This window comes from Oncorhynchus gorbuscha, linkage group LG24 (assembly GCF_021184085.1).
Source record: "Oncorhynchus gorbuscha isolate QuinsamMale2020 ecotype Even-year linkage group LG24, OgorEven_v1.0, whole genome shotgun sequence".
NCBI classification, from domain to species: Eukaryota; Metazoa; Chordata; class Actinopteri; order Salmoniformes; family Salmonidae; genus Oncorhynchus; species Oncorhynchus gorbuscha.
The window spans coordinates 66,148,224-66,168,840 of record NC_060196.1 but is presented as its reverse complement, the minus strand read 5'-3'; the positions used below and the strand labels follow the sequence as shown (position 1 = coordinate 66,168,840).

Genomic DNA, 20,617 nt, shown 5'->3' with positions numbered 1-20,617 from the left:
AGCTCACAGAATGGGACCGCAGAGTGGTAGGTCACACAAGCTCACAGAATGGGACCGCAGAGTGGTAGGCCACACAAGCTCACAGAATGGGACCGCAGAGTGGTAGGCCACACAAGCTCACAGAATGGGACCGTAGAGTGGTAGGCCACACAAGCTCACAGAATGGGACCGTAGAGTGGTACGCCACACAAGCTCACAGAATGGGACCGTAGAGTGGTACGCCACACAAGCTCACAGAATGGGACTGTAGAGTGGTAGGCCACACAAGCTCACAGAATGGGACCGTAGAGTGGTACGCCACACAAGCTCACAGAATGGGACCGTAGAGTGGTACGCCACACAAGCTCACAGAATGGGACCGTAGAGTGGTAAGCCACACAAGCTCACAGAATGGGACCGTAGAGTGGTACGCCACACAAGCTCACAGAATGGGACCGTAGAGTGGTAGGTCACACAAGCTCACAGAATGGGACCGTAGAGTGGTAGGCTACACAAGCTCACAGAATTGGACCGCAGAGTGGTAGGCTACACAAGCTCACAGAATGGGACCGTAGAGTGGTAGGCCACACAAGCTCACAGAATGGGACCGCCGAGTGGTAGGCCACACAAGCTCACAGAATGGGACCGCCGAGTGGTAGGCCACACAAGCTCACAGAATGGGACCGCAGAGTGGTAGGCGACACAAGCTCACAGAATGGGACCGCCGAGTGGTAGGCCACACAAGCTCACAGAATGGGACCGCAGAGTGGTAGGTCACACAAGCTCACAGAATGGGACCGCAGAGTGGTAGGCCACACAAGCTCACAGAATGGGACCGCAGAGTGGTAGGCCACACAAGCTCACAGAATGGGACCGCAGAGTGGTAGGCCACACAAGTTCACAGAATGGGACCGTAGAGTGGTACGCCACACAAGCTCACAGAATGGGACCGTAGAGTGGTAGGCCACACAAGCTCACAGAATGGGACCGTAGAGTGGTACGCCACACAAGCTCACAGAATGGGACCGTAGAGTGGTACGCCACACAAGCTCACAGAATGGGACCGTAGAGTGGTAAGCCACACAAGCTCACAGAATGGGACCGTAGAGTGGTACGCCACACAAGCTCACAGAATGGGACCGTAGAGTGGTAGGTCACACAAGCTCACAGAATGGGACCATAGAGTGGTAGGCTACACAAGCTCACAGAATTGGACCGCAGAGTGGTAGGCTACACAAGCTCACAGAATGGGACCGTAGAGTGGTAGGCCACACAAGCTCACAGAATGGGACCGCCGAGTGGTAGGCCACACAAGCTCACAGAATGGGACCGCCGAGTGGTAGGCCACACAAGCTCACAGAATGGGACCGCAGAGTGGTAGGCGACACAAGCTCACAGAATGGGACCGCCGAGTGGTAGGCCACACAAGCTCACAGAATGGGACCGCAGAGTGGTAGGTCACACAAGCTCACAGAATGGGACCGCAGAGTGGTAGGCCACACAAGCTCACAGAATGGGACCGCAGAGTGGTAGGCCACACAAGCTCACAGAATGGGACCGCAGAGTGGTAGGCCACACAAGTTCACAGAATGGGACCGCCGAGTGGTAGGCCACACAAGCTCACAGAATGGGACCGCTGAGTGGTAGGCCACACAAGCTCACAGAATGGGACCGTAGAGTGGTAGGCCACACAAGCTCACAGAATGGGACCGTAGAGTGGTAGGCCACACAAGCTCACAGAATGGGACCGTAGAGTGGTACGCCACACAAGCTCACAGAATGGGACCGTAGAGTGGTACGCCACACAAGCTCACAGAATGGGACCGCAGAGTGGTACGCCACACAAGCTCACAGAATGGGACCGTAGAGTGGTACGCCACACAAGCTCACAGAATGGGACCGTAGAGTGGTACGCCACACAAGCTCACAGAATGGGACCGTAGAGTGGTACGCCACACAAGCTCACAGAATGGGACCGTAGAGTGGTAGGCCACACAAGCTCACAGAATGGGACCGTAGAGTGGTACGCCACACAAGCTCACAGAATGGGACCGTAGAGTGGTACGCCACACAAGCTCACAGAATGGGACCGTAGAGTGGTAAGCCACACAAGCTCACAGAATGGGACCGTAGAGTGGTACGCCACACAAGCTCACAGAATGGGACCGTAGAGTGGTAGGTCACACAAGCTCACAGAATGGGACCGTAGAGTGGTAGGCTACACAAGCTCACAGAATTGGACCGCAGAGTGGTAGGCTACACAAGCTCACAGAATGGGACCGTAGAGTGGTAGGCCACACAAGCTCACAGAATGGGACCGCCGAGTGGTAGGCCACACAAGCTCACAGAATGGGACCGCCGAGTGGTAGGCCACACAAGCTCACAGAATGGGACCGCAGAGTGGTACGCCACACAAGCTCACAGAATGGCACCGTAGAGTGGTACGCCACACAAGCTCACAGAATGGGACCGTAGAGTGGTACGCCACACAAGCTCACAGAATGGGACCGTAGAGTGGTAGGCCACACAAGCTCACAGAATGGGACCGTAGAGTGGTACGCCACACAAGCTCACAGAATGGGACCGCCGAGTGGTAGGCCACACAAGCTCACAGAATGGGACCGTAGAGTGGTAGGCCACACAAGCTCACAGAATGGGACCGTAGAGTGGTACGCCACACAAGCTCACAGAATGGGACCGTAGAGTGGTACGCCACACAAGCTCACAGAATGGGACCGTAGAGTGGTACGCCACACAAGCTCACAGAATGGGACCGTAGAGTGGTAGGCCACACAAGCTCACAGAATGGGACCGTAGAGTGGTACGCCACACAAGCTCACAGAATGGGACCGCCGAGTGGTAGGCCACACAAGCTCACAGAATGGGACCGTAGAGTGGTAGGCCACACAAGCTCACAGAATGGGACCGCAGAGTGGTAGGCCACACAAGCTCACAGAATGGGACCGCCGAGTGGTAGGCCAAACAAGGACTATCTGTTATTCAATGTGTTTCTATTGGCTAATAGCAGTAAGGACTATCTGTTATTCAATGTGTTTCTATTGGCTAATAGCAGTAAGGACTATCTGTTATTCAATGGGTTTCTATTGGCTAATAGCAGTAAGGACTATCTGTTATTCAATGCATTTCTATTGGCTAATAGCAGTAAGGACTATCTGTTATTCAATGCATTTCTATTGGCTAATAGCAGTAAGGACTATCTGTTATTCAATGTGTTTCTATTGGCTAATAGCAGTAAGGACTATCTGTTATTCAATGTGTTTCTATTGGCTAATAGCAGTAAGGACTATCTGTTATTCAATGCATTTCTATTGGCTAATAGCAGTAAGGACTATCTGTTATTCAATGTGTTTCTATTGGCTAATAGCAGGAAGGACTATCTACTATCTGTTATTCAATGCATTTCTAATATAATAATAATAATAATATATGCCATTTAGCAGACGCTTTTATCCAAAGCGACTTACAGTCATGTGTGCATACATTCTACGTATGGGTGGTCCCGGGGATCGAACCCACTACCCTGGCGTTACAAGCGCCATGCTCTACCAACTGAGCTACAGAAGGACCATTTCTATTGGCTAATAGCAGTAATGACTGTCTGTTATTCAATGCATTTCTATGGGCTAATAGCAGTAATGACTATCTGTTATTCAATGTGTTTCTATTGGCTAATAGCAGTAAGGACTATCTGTTATTCAATGTGTTTCTATTGGCTAATAGCAGTAAGGACTATCTGTTATTCAATGTGTTTCTATTGGCTAATAGCAGTAAGGCCTGTTATTCAATGTGTTTCTATTGGCTAATAGCAGTAATGCCAAATTCAATGTTTCATCCAATAATTGTTTAAATATTTTTCTTTATAGCTCAAGGGGTCCTAGGACAGACACTTTAACCTTGTTTCTTGGGATTTGTTATTTCTGCCATTTATGAACGTGTTATTCAATGTGTTGCTGTGGTGTATAGTAGTACAAAGCGTATATATGCTTTTTTTATATACCTAAATGGGTCCTACAATTCCAAATCCAATAGATAAATGATCCTTGGTATAACCATCTGAAAACAATTCACCATGTCAGTTTAGAACCCCCCCCCCCACCCTGGCTTAGAGGGTTAATACCCTCTCAATGTTGATGCTATTATCCGGGGTTGGGGCCTGGTTCAATTCTCGAAGTACACTGAAAGTTCAATTCCAATTATCTTCAATGAGGAAAATGTGGAATTGTGATTTGGTTTACTTTCTGAATGAACTGGAATTAGAAATGAAATAGCCATGGCAGGTCCTAACTCAGGGCTCTATTGTCCCTCGATCAGGTCCTAATGGCCTGGTTTCAGGGCTCTATTGTCCCTCCATCAGGTCCTAATGGCCTGGTACTCAGGACTCTATTGTCCCTCCATCAGGTCCTAATGGCCTGGTACTCAGGGCTCTATTGTCCCTCCATCAGGTCCTAATGGCCTGGTACTCAGGGCTCTATTGTCCCTCCATCAGGTCCTAATGGCCTGGTACTCAGGGCTATATTGTCCCTCCATCAGGTCCTAATGGCCTGGTACTCAGGGCTCTATTGTCCCTCCATCAGGTTCCGAATGGCCTGGTACTCAGGGCTCTATTGTCCCTCCATCAGGTCCTAATGGCCTGGTACTCAGGGCTCTATTGTCCCTCCATCAGGTCCTAATGGCCTGGTACTCAGGACTCTATTGTCCCTCCATCAGGTCCTAATGGCCTGGTACTCAGGGCTCTATTGTCCCTCCATCAGGTCCTAATGGCCTGGTACTCAGGGCTCTATTGTCCCTCCATCAGGTCCTAATGGCCTGGTACTCAGGGCTCTATTGTCTCTCTAACCACTCTGACATCAAACACTTATCTTCTTTTAAAACGCACCTCACTGTGATAATACATTTGAAGTTCAACAGCAGGTTGAAACAGTGTTGTTGTGGATGTTTCAATGCCTAACTCAATGTAATGTGATGCCAAAACGTTGTTAAATAGAACAGCACGAAAAGAACAGCACTTTCTAAGGTGAATAATTATCTCTCCTTTATTCTTTTCTCTAGCATGCAGACGGGTTGTCAACAGTTTAGTGAAATATGTTTCATTGCCAAAATATGTTACTATCGATGTTTCCGAACAGATTTCACTTTCTTTCCCAAATGAAGCAATGGGTATCTGCAGGAAGAGGGTTGGAGAGTCCATGGCATACAGAGTACTGGGTATCTGCAGGAAGAGGGTTGGAGAGCTCATGGCATACAGAGTACTGGGTAGCTGGCATACAGAGTACTGGGTATCTGCAAGAAGAGGGTTGGAGAGTCCATGGCATACAGAGTACTGGGTATCTGCAGGAAGAGGGTTGGAGAGCTCATGGCATACAGAGTACTGGGTAGCTGGCATACAGAGTACTGGGTATCTGCAAGAAGAGGGTTGGAGAGTCCATGGCATACAGAGTACTGGGTATCTGCAGGAAGAGGGTTGGAGAGTCCATGGCGTACAGAGTACTGGGTATCTACAGGAAGAGGGTTGGAGAGCCCATGGTATACAGAGTACTGGGTATCTGCAGGAAGAGGGTTGGAGAGCCCATGGTATACAGAGTACTGGGTATCTACAGGAAGAGGGTTGGAGAGCCCATGGTATACAGAGTACTGGGTATCTACAGGAAGAGGGTTGGAGAGCCCATGGTATACAGAGTACTGGGTATCTACAGGAAGAGGGTTGGAGGGTCCTCCTCAAACAGCGGTTGATGTGTGGAGTTAAATAAGTGTTATTTATTTCTCAGATGCTCATATTATGCTCCTCCATACGACCCAAGTAGCCGACAAAACTGGACCGTTTTGCATGACAATAACCGGCTAACAAAATGTCATGACCGCCACAGCCCTAACCCTGCTTTCATCTGGTGTCCCTCAGGCTAAGTTCTGGATGCAGGTGATGGGTGACCTGCGTAACGGGGTCAAGCTGAAGAAGGTCCAGGAGAGACGGTACAGCCCTCTACCTGTAGAGTTCCAGCTCACACCTTATGAGATGCTGATGGATGACATCCGCTTCAAACGATACAAACTACGGAACGTCATGGTGAGGGACTTAAACATGAAGAATATCACCTTAAGGAAGGGGTAGATGTTCATGTTTTAGGTCAGGGATGGGCAACTCCAGTTCTCTGGGGCCTGATTGGTGGCACACTAACATGCCTGACTTCAGGCATGTTAGTGTGCCTGAGTGGTGGTTGGCCATCTGTGTTTTAAGTCGTGGTGAAGTAGAATAGAATACAGTATATACATATTAGATGAGTAAAGCAGTATGTTAACATTATTTAAATCTTATCAAGGTGGCCAGTGATTCCAAGTCTATGTTTATGGGGCGGAAACCTCTAAGGTGCAGGGTTGCATAACCGGGTAGAAGCCGGCTAGTGAAGGTTATTTTCCTGGCACCACACTCCCAGGGCCCTCAACACCTCCCTGTAGGCTGTCTCGTCATTATTGGTCATCAGGCCTACTGCTGTTGTCATCTGCAAACACCGCACCCTTGTGGGGCCCCAGTGTTGAGGTTCAGCGAAGTGGAGATGTTGTTTCCTACCTTCCCCGCCTGGGGGCGGCCTGTCAGGAAGTCCAGGACCCAGTTGCACAGGGTGGTGTTCAGACCCAGGGCCCTGAGCTTAATGATGAGCTTGGAGGGTACTATGGTGTTAAATGTTGAGCTATAGTCAATGAACAGCATTCTTGCATAGGTATTCCTCTTGTCCAGATGGGACAGGGCAGTGCGGTGGTGATTGCATCGTCTGTGGCCCTATTGGGGCGGTAAGCAAATTGGAGTGGGTCTAGGGTATCAGGTAGGGTGGAGGTGATATGATCCTTGACTAGTCTCTCAAAGAACTTCATGATGACAGAAGTGAGTGCAACGGGGCAACAGTCATTTAGTTCACTTACCTTAGCTTTCTTGGGAACAGGAACAATGGTGGCCATCTTCAAGCAAGTGGGGAAAACAGACTGGGATAGGGAAAGATTTAATATTTCCATAAACACAACAGCCAGCTGGTCTGCACATGCTCTGTGCCGGCAGCCTTGCGAGGGATAGCACGCTTAAATGTCTTACTCATATCGGCCACGGGGAAGGAGAGCCCACGGTCCTTGGTAGCGGGCCGCGTCAGTGGCACTGCGTTATCCTCAAAGCGGGTGAAGAAGGTGTTTAGCTTGTCTGGAAACAAGGCTTCAGTGTCCGTAACGTTTCTGGTTTTCCTTTTTCAGTCTGTGATTGTCTGTAGACCCTTGCCACATATGTCGCGTGTCTGAGCTGTTGAATTGCAGCTCCACTTTGTCTCAGTACTGATGTTTTGCCTGTTTGATTGCCTTACGGATGGAATAACTACACTGTTTGTATTCGGCCATATTCCCAGTCACCTTGCCTTGGTTAACAGTAAACAACAGTGAAGAGGCGACTCTGGGATATTCTTTGCAACTCTGCCTAGAAGGCCAGCATCCGGGAGTCGCCTCTTCACTGTTGACGTTGAGACTGGTGTTTTTCGGGTACTATTTAATGAAGCTGCCATTTGAGGACTTGTGAGGCGTCTGTTTCTCAAACTAGACACTGAAATGTACTTGTCCTCTTGTTCAGTTGTGCACCGGGGCCTCCCACTCCTCTTTCTATTCTGGTTAGAGACAGTTTGCACTGTTCTGTGAAGGGAGTAGTACACAGCGCTGTACGAGATCTTCAGTTTCTTAGCAATTTCTCGCATGGAATAGCCTTCATTTCTCAGAACAAGAACTGATGAGTTTCAGAAGAAAGTCTTTGTTTCTGGCCATTTTGAGGCTGTAATCGAACCCGCAAATGCTGTTGCTCCAGATATTCACCTAATCTGAAGGACAGTTTTATTGCTTCTTTAATCAGGACAACAGTTTTTAGCTGTGCAAACACAATTGCAAAAGGTTTTTCTAATGATCAATTAGCCTTTTAAAATGATAAGCTTGGATTGATTAGCTAACACAACGTGCCATTGGAACACAGGAGTGATGGTTGCTGATAATGGCCCTCTGTGCATTTCCAGCTACAATGATAATTTACAACATTAACAATGTCTACACTGTATTTCTGATCAATTTGATGTTATTTTACTGGACAAAAAAGGTGCTTTTCTTTCAAAAACATGGACATTTCTAAGTGACCCCAAACTTTTGAATGGTAGTGTATGTGTACTCACTACCTGTGTGTGTGTGTGTGTGTGTGTGTGTGTGTGTGTGTGTGTGTGTGTGTGTGTGTGTGTGTGTGTGTGTGTGTGTGTTTCCTGTTCCTATGTGTTGTTACTCCAGCTGAATGGAGACATCCCTCCCAGGTTAAAGAAGAGCGCTCATGAGGTCATCCTGGACTTCATCCGCTCCAGACCACCTCTCAACCCTGTGTACTGTGTGTGTGTGTCTGTGTGTACTCTCAACCTTTGCATGTGAGTACTGACCTAGTCTCTGACTGTTCCAATGTGTTGTTACTCCAGCTGAATGGAGACATCCTGACCACCTCCCAGGTTAAAGACCACCTCTCAACCCTGTGAGGTCATCCTGACCACCTCTCAACCCTGTGAGTACTCCAGACCACCTCTCAACCCTGTGAGTACTGACCCAGTCTCTGACCACCTCTCAACCCTGTGAGTACTGACCCAGTCTCTGACCACCTCTCAACCATGTGAGTACTGACCTAGTCTCTGACCACCTCTCAACCCTGTGAGTACTGACCTAGTCTCTGACCACCTCTCAACCCTGTGAGTACTGACCCAGTCTCTGACCACCTCTCAACCCTGTGAGTACTGACCCAGTCTCTGACCACCTCTCAACCCTGTGAGTACTGACCCAATCTCTGACCACCTCTCAACCATGTGAGTACTGACCTAGTCTCTGACCACCTCTCAACCCTGTGAGTACTGACCTAGTCTCTGACCACCTCTCAACCCTGTGAGTACTGACCTAGTCTCTGACCACCTCTCAACCCTGTGAGTACTGACCTAGTCTCTGACCACCTCTCAAATCAAATCAAAATCAAATTTTATTTGTCACATACACATGGTTAGCAGATGTTAAATGCGAGTGTAGCGAAATGCTTGTGCTTCTAGTTCCGACAATGCAGTGATAACCAACAAGTAATCTAACTAACAATTCCAAAACTACTGTCTTATACACAGTGTAAGGGGATAAGGAACATGTACATAAGGATATATGAATGAGTGATGGTATCGAGTACAGTATATACATATGAGATGAGTGTGTAGGCAAAGTAAACAAAGTGGCATAGTTAAAGTGGCTAGTGATACATGTGTTACATAAGGATGCAGTCGATGATGTAGAGTACAGTATATACATATGCATATGAGATGAATAATGTAGGGTAAGTAACATTATATAAGGTAGCATTGTTTAAAGTGGCTAGTGATATATTTACATCATTTCCCATCAATTCCCATTATTAAAATGGCTGGAGTTGGGTCAGTGTCAATGACAGTGTGTTGGCAGCAGCCACTCAATGTTAGTGGTGGCTGTTTAACAGTCTGATGGCCTTGAGATAGAAGCTGTTTTTCAGTCTCTCGGTCCCAGCTTTGATGCACCTGTACTGACCTCGCCTTCTGGATGATAGCGGGGTGAACAGGCAGTGGTTCAGGTGGTTGATGTCCTTGATGATCTTTATGGCCTTCCTGTAACAACGGGTGGTGTAGGTGTCCTGGAGGGCAGGTAGTTTGCCCCCGGTGATGCGTTGTGCAGTCCTCACTACCCTCTGGAGAGCCTTACGGTTGAGGGCGGAGCAGTTGCCGTACCAGGCGGTGATACAGCCCGCCAGGATGCTCTCGATTGTGCATCTGTAGAAGTTTGTGAGTGCTTTTGGTGACAAGCCAAATTTCTTCAGCCTCCTGAGGTTGAATAGGCGCTGCTGCGCCTTCTTCACGACGCTGTCAGTGTGAGTGGACCAATTCAGTTTGTCTGTGATGTGTATGCCGAGGAACTTAAAACTAGCTACCCTCTCCACTACTGTTCCATCGATGTGGATAGGGGGGTGTTCCCTCTGCTGTTTCCTGAAGTCCACAATCACCTCCTTAGTTTTGTAGACGTTGAGTGTGAGGTTATTTTCCTGACACCACACTCCGAGGGCCCTCACCTCCTCCCTGTAGGCCGTCTCGTCGTTGTTGGTAATCAAGCCTACCACTGTTGTGTCGTCCGCAAACTTGATGATTGAGTTGGAGGCGTGCGTGGCCACGCAGTCGTGGGTGAACAGGGAGTACAGGAGAGGGCTCAGAACGCACCCTTGTGGGGCCCCCGTGTTGAGGATCAGCGGGGAGGAGATGTTGTTGCCTACCCTCACCACCTGGGGGCGGCCCGTCAGGAAGTCCAGTACCCAGTTGCACAGGGCGGGGTCGAGACCCAGGGTCTCGAGCTTGATGACGAGCTTGGAGGGTACTATGGTGTTGAATGCCGAGCTGTAGTCGATGAACAGCATTCTCACATGGGTATTCCTCTTGTCCAGGTGGGTTAGGGCAGTGTGCAGTGTGGTTGAGATTGCATCGTCTGTGGACCTATTTGGGCGGTAAGCAAATTGGAGTGGGTCTAGGGTGTCAGGTAGGGTGGAGGTGATATGGTCCTTGACTAGTCTCTCAAAGCACTTCATGATGACGGAAGTGAGTGCTACGGGGCGGTAGTCGTTTAGCTCAGTTACCTTAGCTTTCTTGGGAACAGGAACAATGGTGGCCCTCTTGAAGCATGTGGGAACAGCAGACTGGTATAGGGATTGATTGAATATGTCCGTAAACACACCGGCCAGCTGGTCTGCGCATGCTCTGAGGGCGCGGCTGGGGATGCCGTCTGGGCCTGCATCCTTGCGAGGGTTAACACGTTTAAATGTCTTACTCACCTCGGCTGCAGTGAAGGAGAGACCGAATGTTTCCGTTGCAGGCCGTGTCAGTGGCACTGTATTGTCCTCAAAGCGGGCAAAAAAGTTATTTAGTCTGCCTGGGAGCAAGACATCCTGGTCCGTGACTGGGCTGGATTTCATCTTGTAGTCCGTGATTGACTGTAGACCCTGCCACATGCCTCTTGTGTCTGAGCCATTGAATTGAGATTCCACTTTGTCTCTGTACTGACGCTTAGCTTGTTTAATAGCCTTGCGGAGGGAATAGCTGCACTGTTTGTATTCAGTCATGTTGCCAGACACCTTGCCTTGATTAAAAGCAGTGGTTCGCGCTTTCAGTTTCACGCGAATGCTGCCATTAATCCACGGTTTCTGGTTAGGGAATGTTTTTATCGTTGCTATGGGAACGACATCTTCGACGCACGTTCTAATGAACTCGCACACCGAATCAGCGTATTCGTCAATATTCCCATCTGACGCAATACGAAACATGTCCCAGTCCGCGTGATGGAAGCAGTCTTGGAGTGTAGAGTCAGCTTGGTCTGACCAGCGTTGGACCGACCTCAGCGTGGGAGCCTCTTGTTTTAATTTCTGCCTGTAGGCAGGGATCAGCAAAATGGAGTCGTGGTCAGCTTTTCCGAAAGGGGGGCGGGGCAGGGCCTTATATGCGTCGCGGAAGTTAGAGTAACAATGATCCAAGGTTTTACCACCCCTTGTTGCGCAATCGATATGCTGATAAAATTTAGGGAGTCTTGTTTTCAGATTGGCTTTGTTAAAATCCCCAGCTACAATGAATGCAGACTCCGGATAAATGTTTTCCAGTTTGTAAAGAGTTAAATAAAGTTTGTTCAGAGCCATCGATGTGTCTGCTTGGGGGGGATATATACGACTGTGATTATAATCGAAGAGAATTCTCTTGGAAGATAATGCGGTCTACATTTGATTTCAACCCTGTGAGTACTGACCTAGTCTCTGACCATCTCTCAACCATTGTTTGTACTGAGCTAGTCTCTGACCATCTCTCAACCATTGTTTGTACTGAGCTAGTCTCTGACCACCTCTCAACCCTGTGAGTACTGACCTAGTCTCTGACCACCTCTCAACCCTGTGAGTACTGACCTAGTCTCTGACCACCTCTCAACCCTGTGAGTACTGACCTAGTCTCTGACCATCTCTCAACCATTGTGAGTACTGACCTAGTCTCTGACCACCTCTCAACCCTGTCTGTGTGTCAGGTTGCTGCCAGGAAGCTGAAGCCCCACCCTGCGCGGCCGCGCAGTCTCCATGAGCGCCTCCTCGAGGGCATCAAACAGGAGAGGAAGCTACGGCCTGTATCACCTGACATGACCCGGCGCAATCACCTGGGTGAGCAGGACACACACACACACACACACACACACACACACACACACACACACACACACACACACACACACACACACACACACACACACACACACACACACACACACACACACACACACACACACACACACACACACACACACACACAGAGACAGACAGACAGACAGACAGACAGACAGACAGACAGACAGACAGACAGACAGACAGACAGACAGACAGACAGACAGACAGACAGACAGACAGACAGACAGACAGACAGACAGACAGACAGACAGACAGACAGAGTGCCGTAGGAAAGTATTCAGACCCCTTAACTTTTTATACATTTTTGTTACTTTACAGCCTTATTCTAAAGTTGATTTAAAATAAAAAAAAATAAAGAGCTCATCAATCTACACACAATACCCCCATAATGACAAAGAAAAACAGGCTTTTGGATATTTTAGCAAATGTATTAAAAATAAACATTTGTAAATATAACAGTTACATAACTATTCAATCAAATACTTGGAATTGCAGTGTTAAAATGAATGCACAAATGGTAAATCTCTGGTTAAGAGACTGACTGAAAAATTTAAATGTAACGTGTTTTTAGCGTTGACGTAAAGTGATTTAGTTATTCATATGGTTTGTTTTCATCTTAGCAGCAGGCACTTCTCTTTGCTGATAATCTTTAAAATTAGTCTTCCTCGAGTTGTAAATTGAGTCGTTTAGAGTTCAATCAACCGTTGGCGTATGTTGTGAAAATAAGCTTGACGTTCTTATCCGCTAATACTCCGATACATTTAAATCCTTAAGAGGATCAATGCTTGTGACTGCATACTGTACAGCTCACAGGGCAGCCATTGTTTGTTGGTGATGTGGACACCAAGGAACTTGAAGCTCTTAACCTGCTCCACTGAAGCCCCGTCGATGAGAACCGGGGGTGTGCACTATCCTCCTCCTTTTCCTGTAGTACACAATCATTTCCTTTTTGTCTTGATCACATTGAGGGACAGGTTGTTGTCATGGCACCACACTGTCAGATCTCTGACCTCCCTATAGGCTGTCTCATCATTGTCGGTGATCAGGTCTACCACTGTTGTGTCGTCAACAAACTTAATGATGGTGTTGGAGTCGTGTCTGGTTGCTGCTGCCGTCATAAGAGACGGTAGCAACAACATTATGTACAAAAAAAAGTTACGAACAACGTGAAAAAACTATCAAAATAGCACAGTTGGTTAAGAGCCGCTAAGATGGCAGCCATCCCCTCTGGCGCCATCATTCACCACCTCTCCCTTTGCTATGGTGTCTGTCTGAATCCCTCCAATCACTTTTACTGATTCTGGGTGATGGTTGTGTCAAGTGGAATCATTATTTTTCACTGTTCCCCCCCTCCGCCTTCTCACTGCATTTCGGGTGCTGATTGAGCTCACTGGCTGACCTGACTGTAACACAGACTGATGATTAGGGAGGAATACAATGTTGAAGATGATGATGCCAGGACCATATTGAAGTTCCCTCCTATAGGAGCAGTCTAAAGTCCTGACTGTAAACACAGTGTCATGTCTTTACTATGGATTAAATGATATGACATGTTATTTTATTAAATCAATTCTCTGTAATTAATATTACCTGATTTAAACTAATCATGTATGTGTCATTAACTAGAAAGTCGGGTCACCACGGAATAATGTTTATAGAGCTGTTGTCTTCCGAATAAACTCTTAAAGACCTGGTAATCTTTTACATCAATAGCAGTCAATATTTAATCGTCCCTTAGTCTTAACTGAATGTCGTAAAATGATTGGTTATCATCACAAACCCTGGCTAACAAATTGAATCAGCGATACAAAATTAGATTTATTTATTTACTAAATACCTAAATATCTAAATAATCTGCCTAGCCAGTCTCCAGATCTCAACCCCATAGAAAATCTTTGGAGGGAGTTGAAAGTCCGTGTTGCCCAGCAACAGCCCCAAACTTTTGTTATTGACCAAATACTTATTTTCCACCATAATTTTCAAATAAATTCATTAAAAATCCTACAATGTGATTTTCTGGATTTTTTTTCTAATTTTATCTGTCATAGTTGAAGTGTACCTATGATGAAAATTACAGGCCTCTCTCAACTTTGTAAGTGGGAGAACTTGCACAATTGGTGGCTGACTAAATACTTTTTTGCCACACTGTATATTTACTCTGAGCTGCACTTCGATAGATGGGTCGAAAATGGAAGGCTGGGTTGCCCAGCAGAGATCTCCCCTGTCCTTCGAAGAATTTTCCTGGGCGGATACGTTGTAGTCTGTCGTCTTGTGGTAGAACGGATACGTTGTAGTACCCTGTCTTTCTTTCTTATTGTTTGTCTTTTCCAACCTGTTTACAGCTGCTGCTGACGTCTAGGATGTATCACTTCTTTAGTGAATAAGAGTTCAAAGTTCATACCAAGTTGCCATACTATAAGCTCATGCTATATTCTGGCTGGTGTCACATTCATCCTTCCTCTACGTTGACGTATGGACATCAGACCTCATCGGGAACACAATGTTAATTTTATTAGGTTGTAGTCATTCAACCATTCGCAAACAGAGCTCAGTTTGGCTTAGTTCGCCGTGGGTCACGGGGGTTCTTATAGAAATGTAGAAAAGGGGTTGGTTCATCATTTCCAACCAATGCCTATTTGCGTGGCCACTAATTGAGCATATTGTACTTCTGAAAGCAATTCTCTCATTTTTTAAAACTAAAATTACATTTAATCTTTTCACAAATAGTTTCATATTTAAACATTTTAAATTGCACAACAATTCCATGTGAATCTTATAATAAGAATGTGTAGACTTTCCAAGATACAGTTTGTCGTCCTGTCATCAGATATAATATATATATATATAAATATATATACCAAAGGGCTTTCATATTATATCGTCCTATCATCAGATATAACGTCTCTGTCATCAGATATAACGTCTCTGTCATCAGATATAACGTCTCTGTCATCAGATATAACGTCTCTGTCATCAGATATAACGTCTCTGTCATCAGATATAACGTCTCTGTCATCAGATATAACGTCTCTGTCATCAGATATAACGTCTCTGTCATCAGATATAACGTCTCTGTCATCAGATATAACGTCTCTGTCATCAGATATAACGTCTCTGTCATCAGACGTCTCAGACAACAACTGATCTGACATCATATTCTTTAAGTACCAACGGATACTTTCAATTGGTTGGATTACCGAAATATTGTTCGGTTCCCAACCTTTTGATGTTACCACACTCTCTCTATGTTACCAAAGGGCTTTCCAAGAGTCCATTCTGAGTAACTAACCCTAACCCTTTTGATGTTACCACACTCTCTCTATGTTACCAAAGGGCTTTCCAAGAGTCCATTCTGAGTAACTAACCCTAACCCTTTTGATGTTACCACACTCTCTCTATGTTACCAAAGGGCTTTCCAAGAGTCCATTCTGAGTAACTAACCCTAACCCTTTTGATGTTACCACACTCTCTCTATGTTACCAAAGGGCTTTCCAAGAGTCCATTCTGAGTAACTAACCCTAACCCTTTTGATGTTACCACACTCTCTCTATGTTACCAAAGGGCTTTCCAAGAGTCCATTCTGAGTAACTAACCCTAACCCTTTTGATGTTACCACACTCTCTCTATGTTACCAAAGGGCTTTCCAAGAGTCCATTCTGTAGAGTAGAGAGAGCAAAGGGGGAAAGGTATTTATGGGGGGCTCAAGAGTCCATTCTGAGTAACTAACCCTAACCCTTTTGCTCACAAAGGGCTTTCCAAGAGTCCACAGGGCAACATCATGACAACAGACTGATGATTAAATCAAAGTTTATTTTTCATGTTTCCAAGCTGAATACAACAGTTGTAAATCTGTGAAATGATTACTTACAGGCTCTAACCAATGGTGCCAAAAAAAAGGTGTGTGTGTCTGTGTGTGTGTGGGGGTCCATTCTGGTAACTAACCCTAAAGAAATAAAACAACAGTAAAAAGACATTTGAAATAAGAGTAGCAAGGCTATATACAGACACCTGTTAGTCAGGCTGATTGAGGTAGTATGTACATGTAGATATGGTTAGTGACTATGCATATATGATGAACAGAGAGTAGCAGTAGTGAGGCTACATACAGACACCGGTTAGTCAGGCTGATTGAGGTAGTATGTACATGTAGATATGGTTAAAGTGACTATGCATATATGATGAACAGAGAGTAGCAGAAGTGTAAAAGAGGGGTTGGTGGGTGGTGGGACACAATGGAGATAGCACTGTTAGCCAATGTGCGGGAGCACTGGTTGGTCGGGCCAATTTAGGTAGTATGTACATGAATGTATAGGGAGGAATACTGTGTTGTTGATGATGCCAGAACCATATTGAAGGATATGTTCCCTCCTATAGGAGCAGTCAAAAGCATCAGCACCCCTCAAGATCTGAACCGCAGCTCAGGTAAAGCATTATTACTGTTCTACCACTTATCGCCTACAACGGTGGGGTGGGTTGGTGTGTGTGTGAGGATGTACACAGTGTTGGACTTGAATGAGTGTGAATGAACACTACATGACCAAAGGTATGTGGACACCTGCTTGCCCAACATCTCATTCTAAAATCATGGGCATATATGGAGTTGGTCCCCCCTTTGCTGCTATAACAGCCTCCACTCTTCTAGGACGGCTTTCCACTAGATGTTAGAACATTGCTGCTATAACAGCCTCCACTCCTCTGGGAAGGCTTTCCACTAGATGTTGGAACATTGCTGCTATAACAGCCTCCACTCTTTTGAGAAGGACTTTCCACTAGATGTTGGAACATTGCTGCTATAACAGCCTCCACTCTTCTGGGAAGGCTTTCCACTAGATGTTGGAACGTTGCTGCTATAACAGCCTCCACTCCTCTGGGAAGGCTTTCCACTAGATGTTGGAACATTGCTGCTATAACAGCTTCCACTCTTCTGGGAAGGCTTTCCACTAGATGTTGTAATGTTGCTGCGGGGACCATTCAGCCACAAGAGCATTCATGAGGTCGGGCACTGATGTTTGGCAATTAGGCCTGGCTCGCAGTCGGCGTTCCATTTCGTCCCAAAGGTGTTCATTGAGGTTAAGGTCAGGGATCTGTGCAGGCTAGTCAAGTTCTTCCACACCGATCTCGACAAACCATTTCTGTATGTACCTCGCTTTCTGCACGGTGGCATTGTCATGCTGAAACAGGAAAGAGCCTTCCCCAAACTGTTGCCACAATGTTGGAAGCACAGAATCGTCTAGAATGTCATTGTATGCTGTAGCGTTAAGATTTCCCTTCACTGGAACTAAAAGGCCCGAACCATGAAAAACAGCACCAGACAATTATTCCTCATCCACCAAACTTTACAGTTGGCACTATGCATTGGGGCAGATGGCATTCTCCTGGCATCCGCCAAACCCAGATTTGTCCGTCGGACTGCCAGATGGTGAAGCGGGATTCATCACTCCAGAAAAAGATTTCCGTTGCTCCAGTGTATAATGGCGGCGAGCTTTACATCACTCCAGCCAACGCTGGTGATCTTAGGCTTATGTGCGGCTACTCTGCCATGGAAACCCATTTCGTGAAGCTGCTGACTAACAATTATTGTGCTGAATTTGCTTCCAGAGGCCTTATGGAACTCGGTAGTGAGTGTTGCAACTGAGGACTGATGATTGTTATGCGTTTCAGCACTCTGTTGTCCCGTTCTGTGAGCTTGTGTGGCCTACCACTTTGCGGCTGAGCCGTTGTTGCTCCTATACATTCCCACTTCACAATACCTGCACTTACAGTTGACTGGGTAACTCTTGCAGGGCACAAATTTGACGAACTGACTTGTTGTGAAGATTGCATCCTAAGATGATGCCACTGTGAAAGTCGATGAGCTCTTCAGTAAGGCCAGTCTACTGACAATTTTTGTCTATGGAGATTGCATGGCTTTGTGCTCATTTTTATACACCTGTCAGCAACGGGCGTGACTGAAATAGCCAAATCCACACATTTGAAAGGGTATCCACATACAGTGGGGAGTACAAGTATTTGATACATTGCCGATTTTGCAGGTTTTCCTACTTACAATGAATGTAGAGGCCTGTAATTGTTTATCATAGGTACACTTCAACTGTGAGAGACGGAATCTAACACAAAAATCAGAAAATAACATTGTATGATTTTTAAGTAATTAATTAGCATTTTATTGCATGACATAATAAGTATTTGATACATCAGAAAAGCAGAACTTAATATTTGGTACAGAAACCTTTGTTTGCAATTACAGAGATTATGCGTTTCCTGTAGTTCTTGACCAGGTTTGCACACACTGCAGCAGGGATTTTGGCCCACTCCTCCATACAGACCTTCCAGTTTCAGGGCTGTTGCTGGGCAATACATACTTTCAGTAACACACCATCCCAGCACAGATGGTGTGTTACTGTGTTGGGATGGTGTGGTACTGTGTGGTGGGATGGTGTGTTACTGTGTGGTGGGATGGTGTGTTACTGTGTTGGGATGGTGTGGTACTGTGTGTTGGGATGGTGTGTTACTGTGTGTTGGGATGGTGTGTTACTGTGTTGGGATGGTGTGTTACTGTGTTGGGATGGTGTGTTACTGTGTGTTGGGATGGTGTGTTACTGTGTGTTGGGATGGTGTGTTGGGATGGTGTGGTACTGTGTTGGGATGGTGTGGTACTGTGGTGGGATGGTGTGTTACTGTGTGGTGGGATGGTGTGTTACTGTGTGTTGGGATGGTGTGGTACTGTGTTGGGATGGTGTGTTACTGTGTTGGGATGGTGTGTTACTGTGTTGGGATGGTGTGTTACTGTGTTGGGATGGTGTGTTACTGTGTTGGGATGGTGTGGTACTGTGTTGGGATGGTGTGTTACTGTGTTGGGATGGTGTGGTACTGTGTTGGGATGGTGTGTTACTGTGTTGGGATGGTGTGGTACTGTGTTGGGATGGTGTGTTACTGTGTTGGGATGGTGTGTTACTGTGTGTTGGGATGGTGTGTTACTGTGTTGGGATGGTGTGTTACTGTGTTGGGATGGTGTGTTACTGTGTTGGGATGGTGTGGTACTGTGTTGGGATGGTGTGGTACTGTGTTGGGATGGTGTGTTACTGTGTTGGGATGGTGTGTTACTGTGTTGGGATGGTGTGGTACTGTGTTGGGATGGTGTGTTACTGTGTTAGGATGGTGTGGTACTGTGTTGGGATGGTGTGTTACTGTGTTGGGATGGTGTCCACTGTGTTGGGATGGTGTGTTACTGTGTGTTGGGATGGTGTGTTACTGTGTGTTGGGATGGTGTGTTACTGTGTTGGGATGGTGTGTTACTGTGTGGTGGGATGGTGTGTTTGGGATGGTGTGTTACTGTGTTGGGATGGTGTGGTACTGTGTGTTGGGATGGTGTGTTACTGTGTTGGGATGGTGTGGTACTGTGTTGGGATGGTGTGGTAATGTTCTTGGGATGGTGTGTTACTGTGTGTTGGGATGGTGTGGTACTGTGTTGGGATGGTGTGGTACTGTGTGGTGGGATGGTGTCTTACTGTGTGTTGGGATGGTGTGTTACTGTGTGTTGGGATGGTGTGGTACTGTGTGTTGGGATGGTGTGTTACTGTGTGTTGGGATGGTGTGGTACTGTGTGTTGGGATGGTGTGGTACTGTGTTGGGATGGTGTGGTACTGTGTGTTGGGATGGTGTGGTACTGTGTGTTGGGATGGTGTGTTACTGTGTGTTGGGATGGTGTGGTACTGTGTTGGGATGGTGTGGTACTGTGTTGGGATGGTGTGGTACTGTGTTGGGATGGTGTGGTACTGTGTTGGGATGGTGTGGTACTGTGTTGGGATGGTGTGGTACTGTGTGTTGGGATGGTGTGTTACTGTGTGTTGGGATGGTGTGGTACTGTGTGTTGGGATGGTGTGTTACTGTGTTGGGATGGTGTGTTACTGTTTGTTGGGATGGTGTGGTACTGTGTGTTGGGATGGTGTGTGTTGGGATGGTGTGGTACTGTGTGTTGGGATGGAGTGTGTTGGGATGGTGTGTTACTGTGTGTTGGTCTTCCTAAGCTGTGTGATTATTCATGGAAGTGGATGCATTGAAAATTCCCTTTAGTCGACATGTTGACTGTGCAGTTGAGTCGACATGTTGACTGTGCAGTTGAGTCAACATGTTGAGTGTGCAGTTGAGTCGACATGTTGACTGTGCAGTTGAGTCGACATGTTGACTGTGCAGTTGAGTCGACATGTTGAGTGTGCAGTTGAGTCGACATGTTGACTGTGCAGTTGAGTCGACATGTTGAGTGTGCAGTTGAGTCGACATGTTGACTGTGCAGTTGAGTCGACATGTTGACTGTGCAGTTGAGTCGACATGTTGACTGTGCAGTTGAGTCGACATGTTGACTGTGCA

General features: G+C 46.6%; 1 protein-coding gene across 1 annotated transcript in view; it reads left to right on the top strand.

The window, feature by feature from the left end:
• LOC124012294 (protein spire homolog 1-like) overlaps positions 1 to 20,617 on the top strand; it is a 125,445-nt gene that overhangs the window by 60,028 nt on the left and 44,800 nt on the right. Inside the window, exons 5-8 of the mRNA XM_046325757.1 lie at positions 5,897 to 6,061; positions 8,290 to 8,376; positions 12,097 to 12,226; positions 16,625 to 16,672. Coding sequence (XP_046181713.1) covers positions 5,897 to 6,061; positions 8,290 to 8,376; positions 12,097 to 12,226; positions 16,625 to 16,672 — 430 coding nt within the window. The remainder of the gene's footprint in view (positions 1 to 5,896; positions 6,062 to 8,289; positions 8,377 to 12,096; positions 12,227 to 16,624; positions 16,673 to 20,617) is intronic.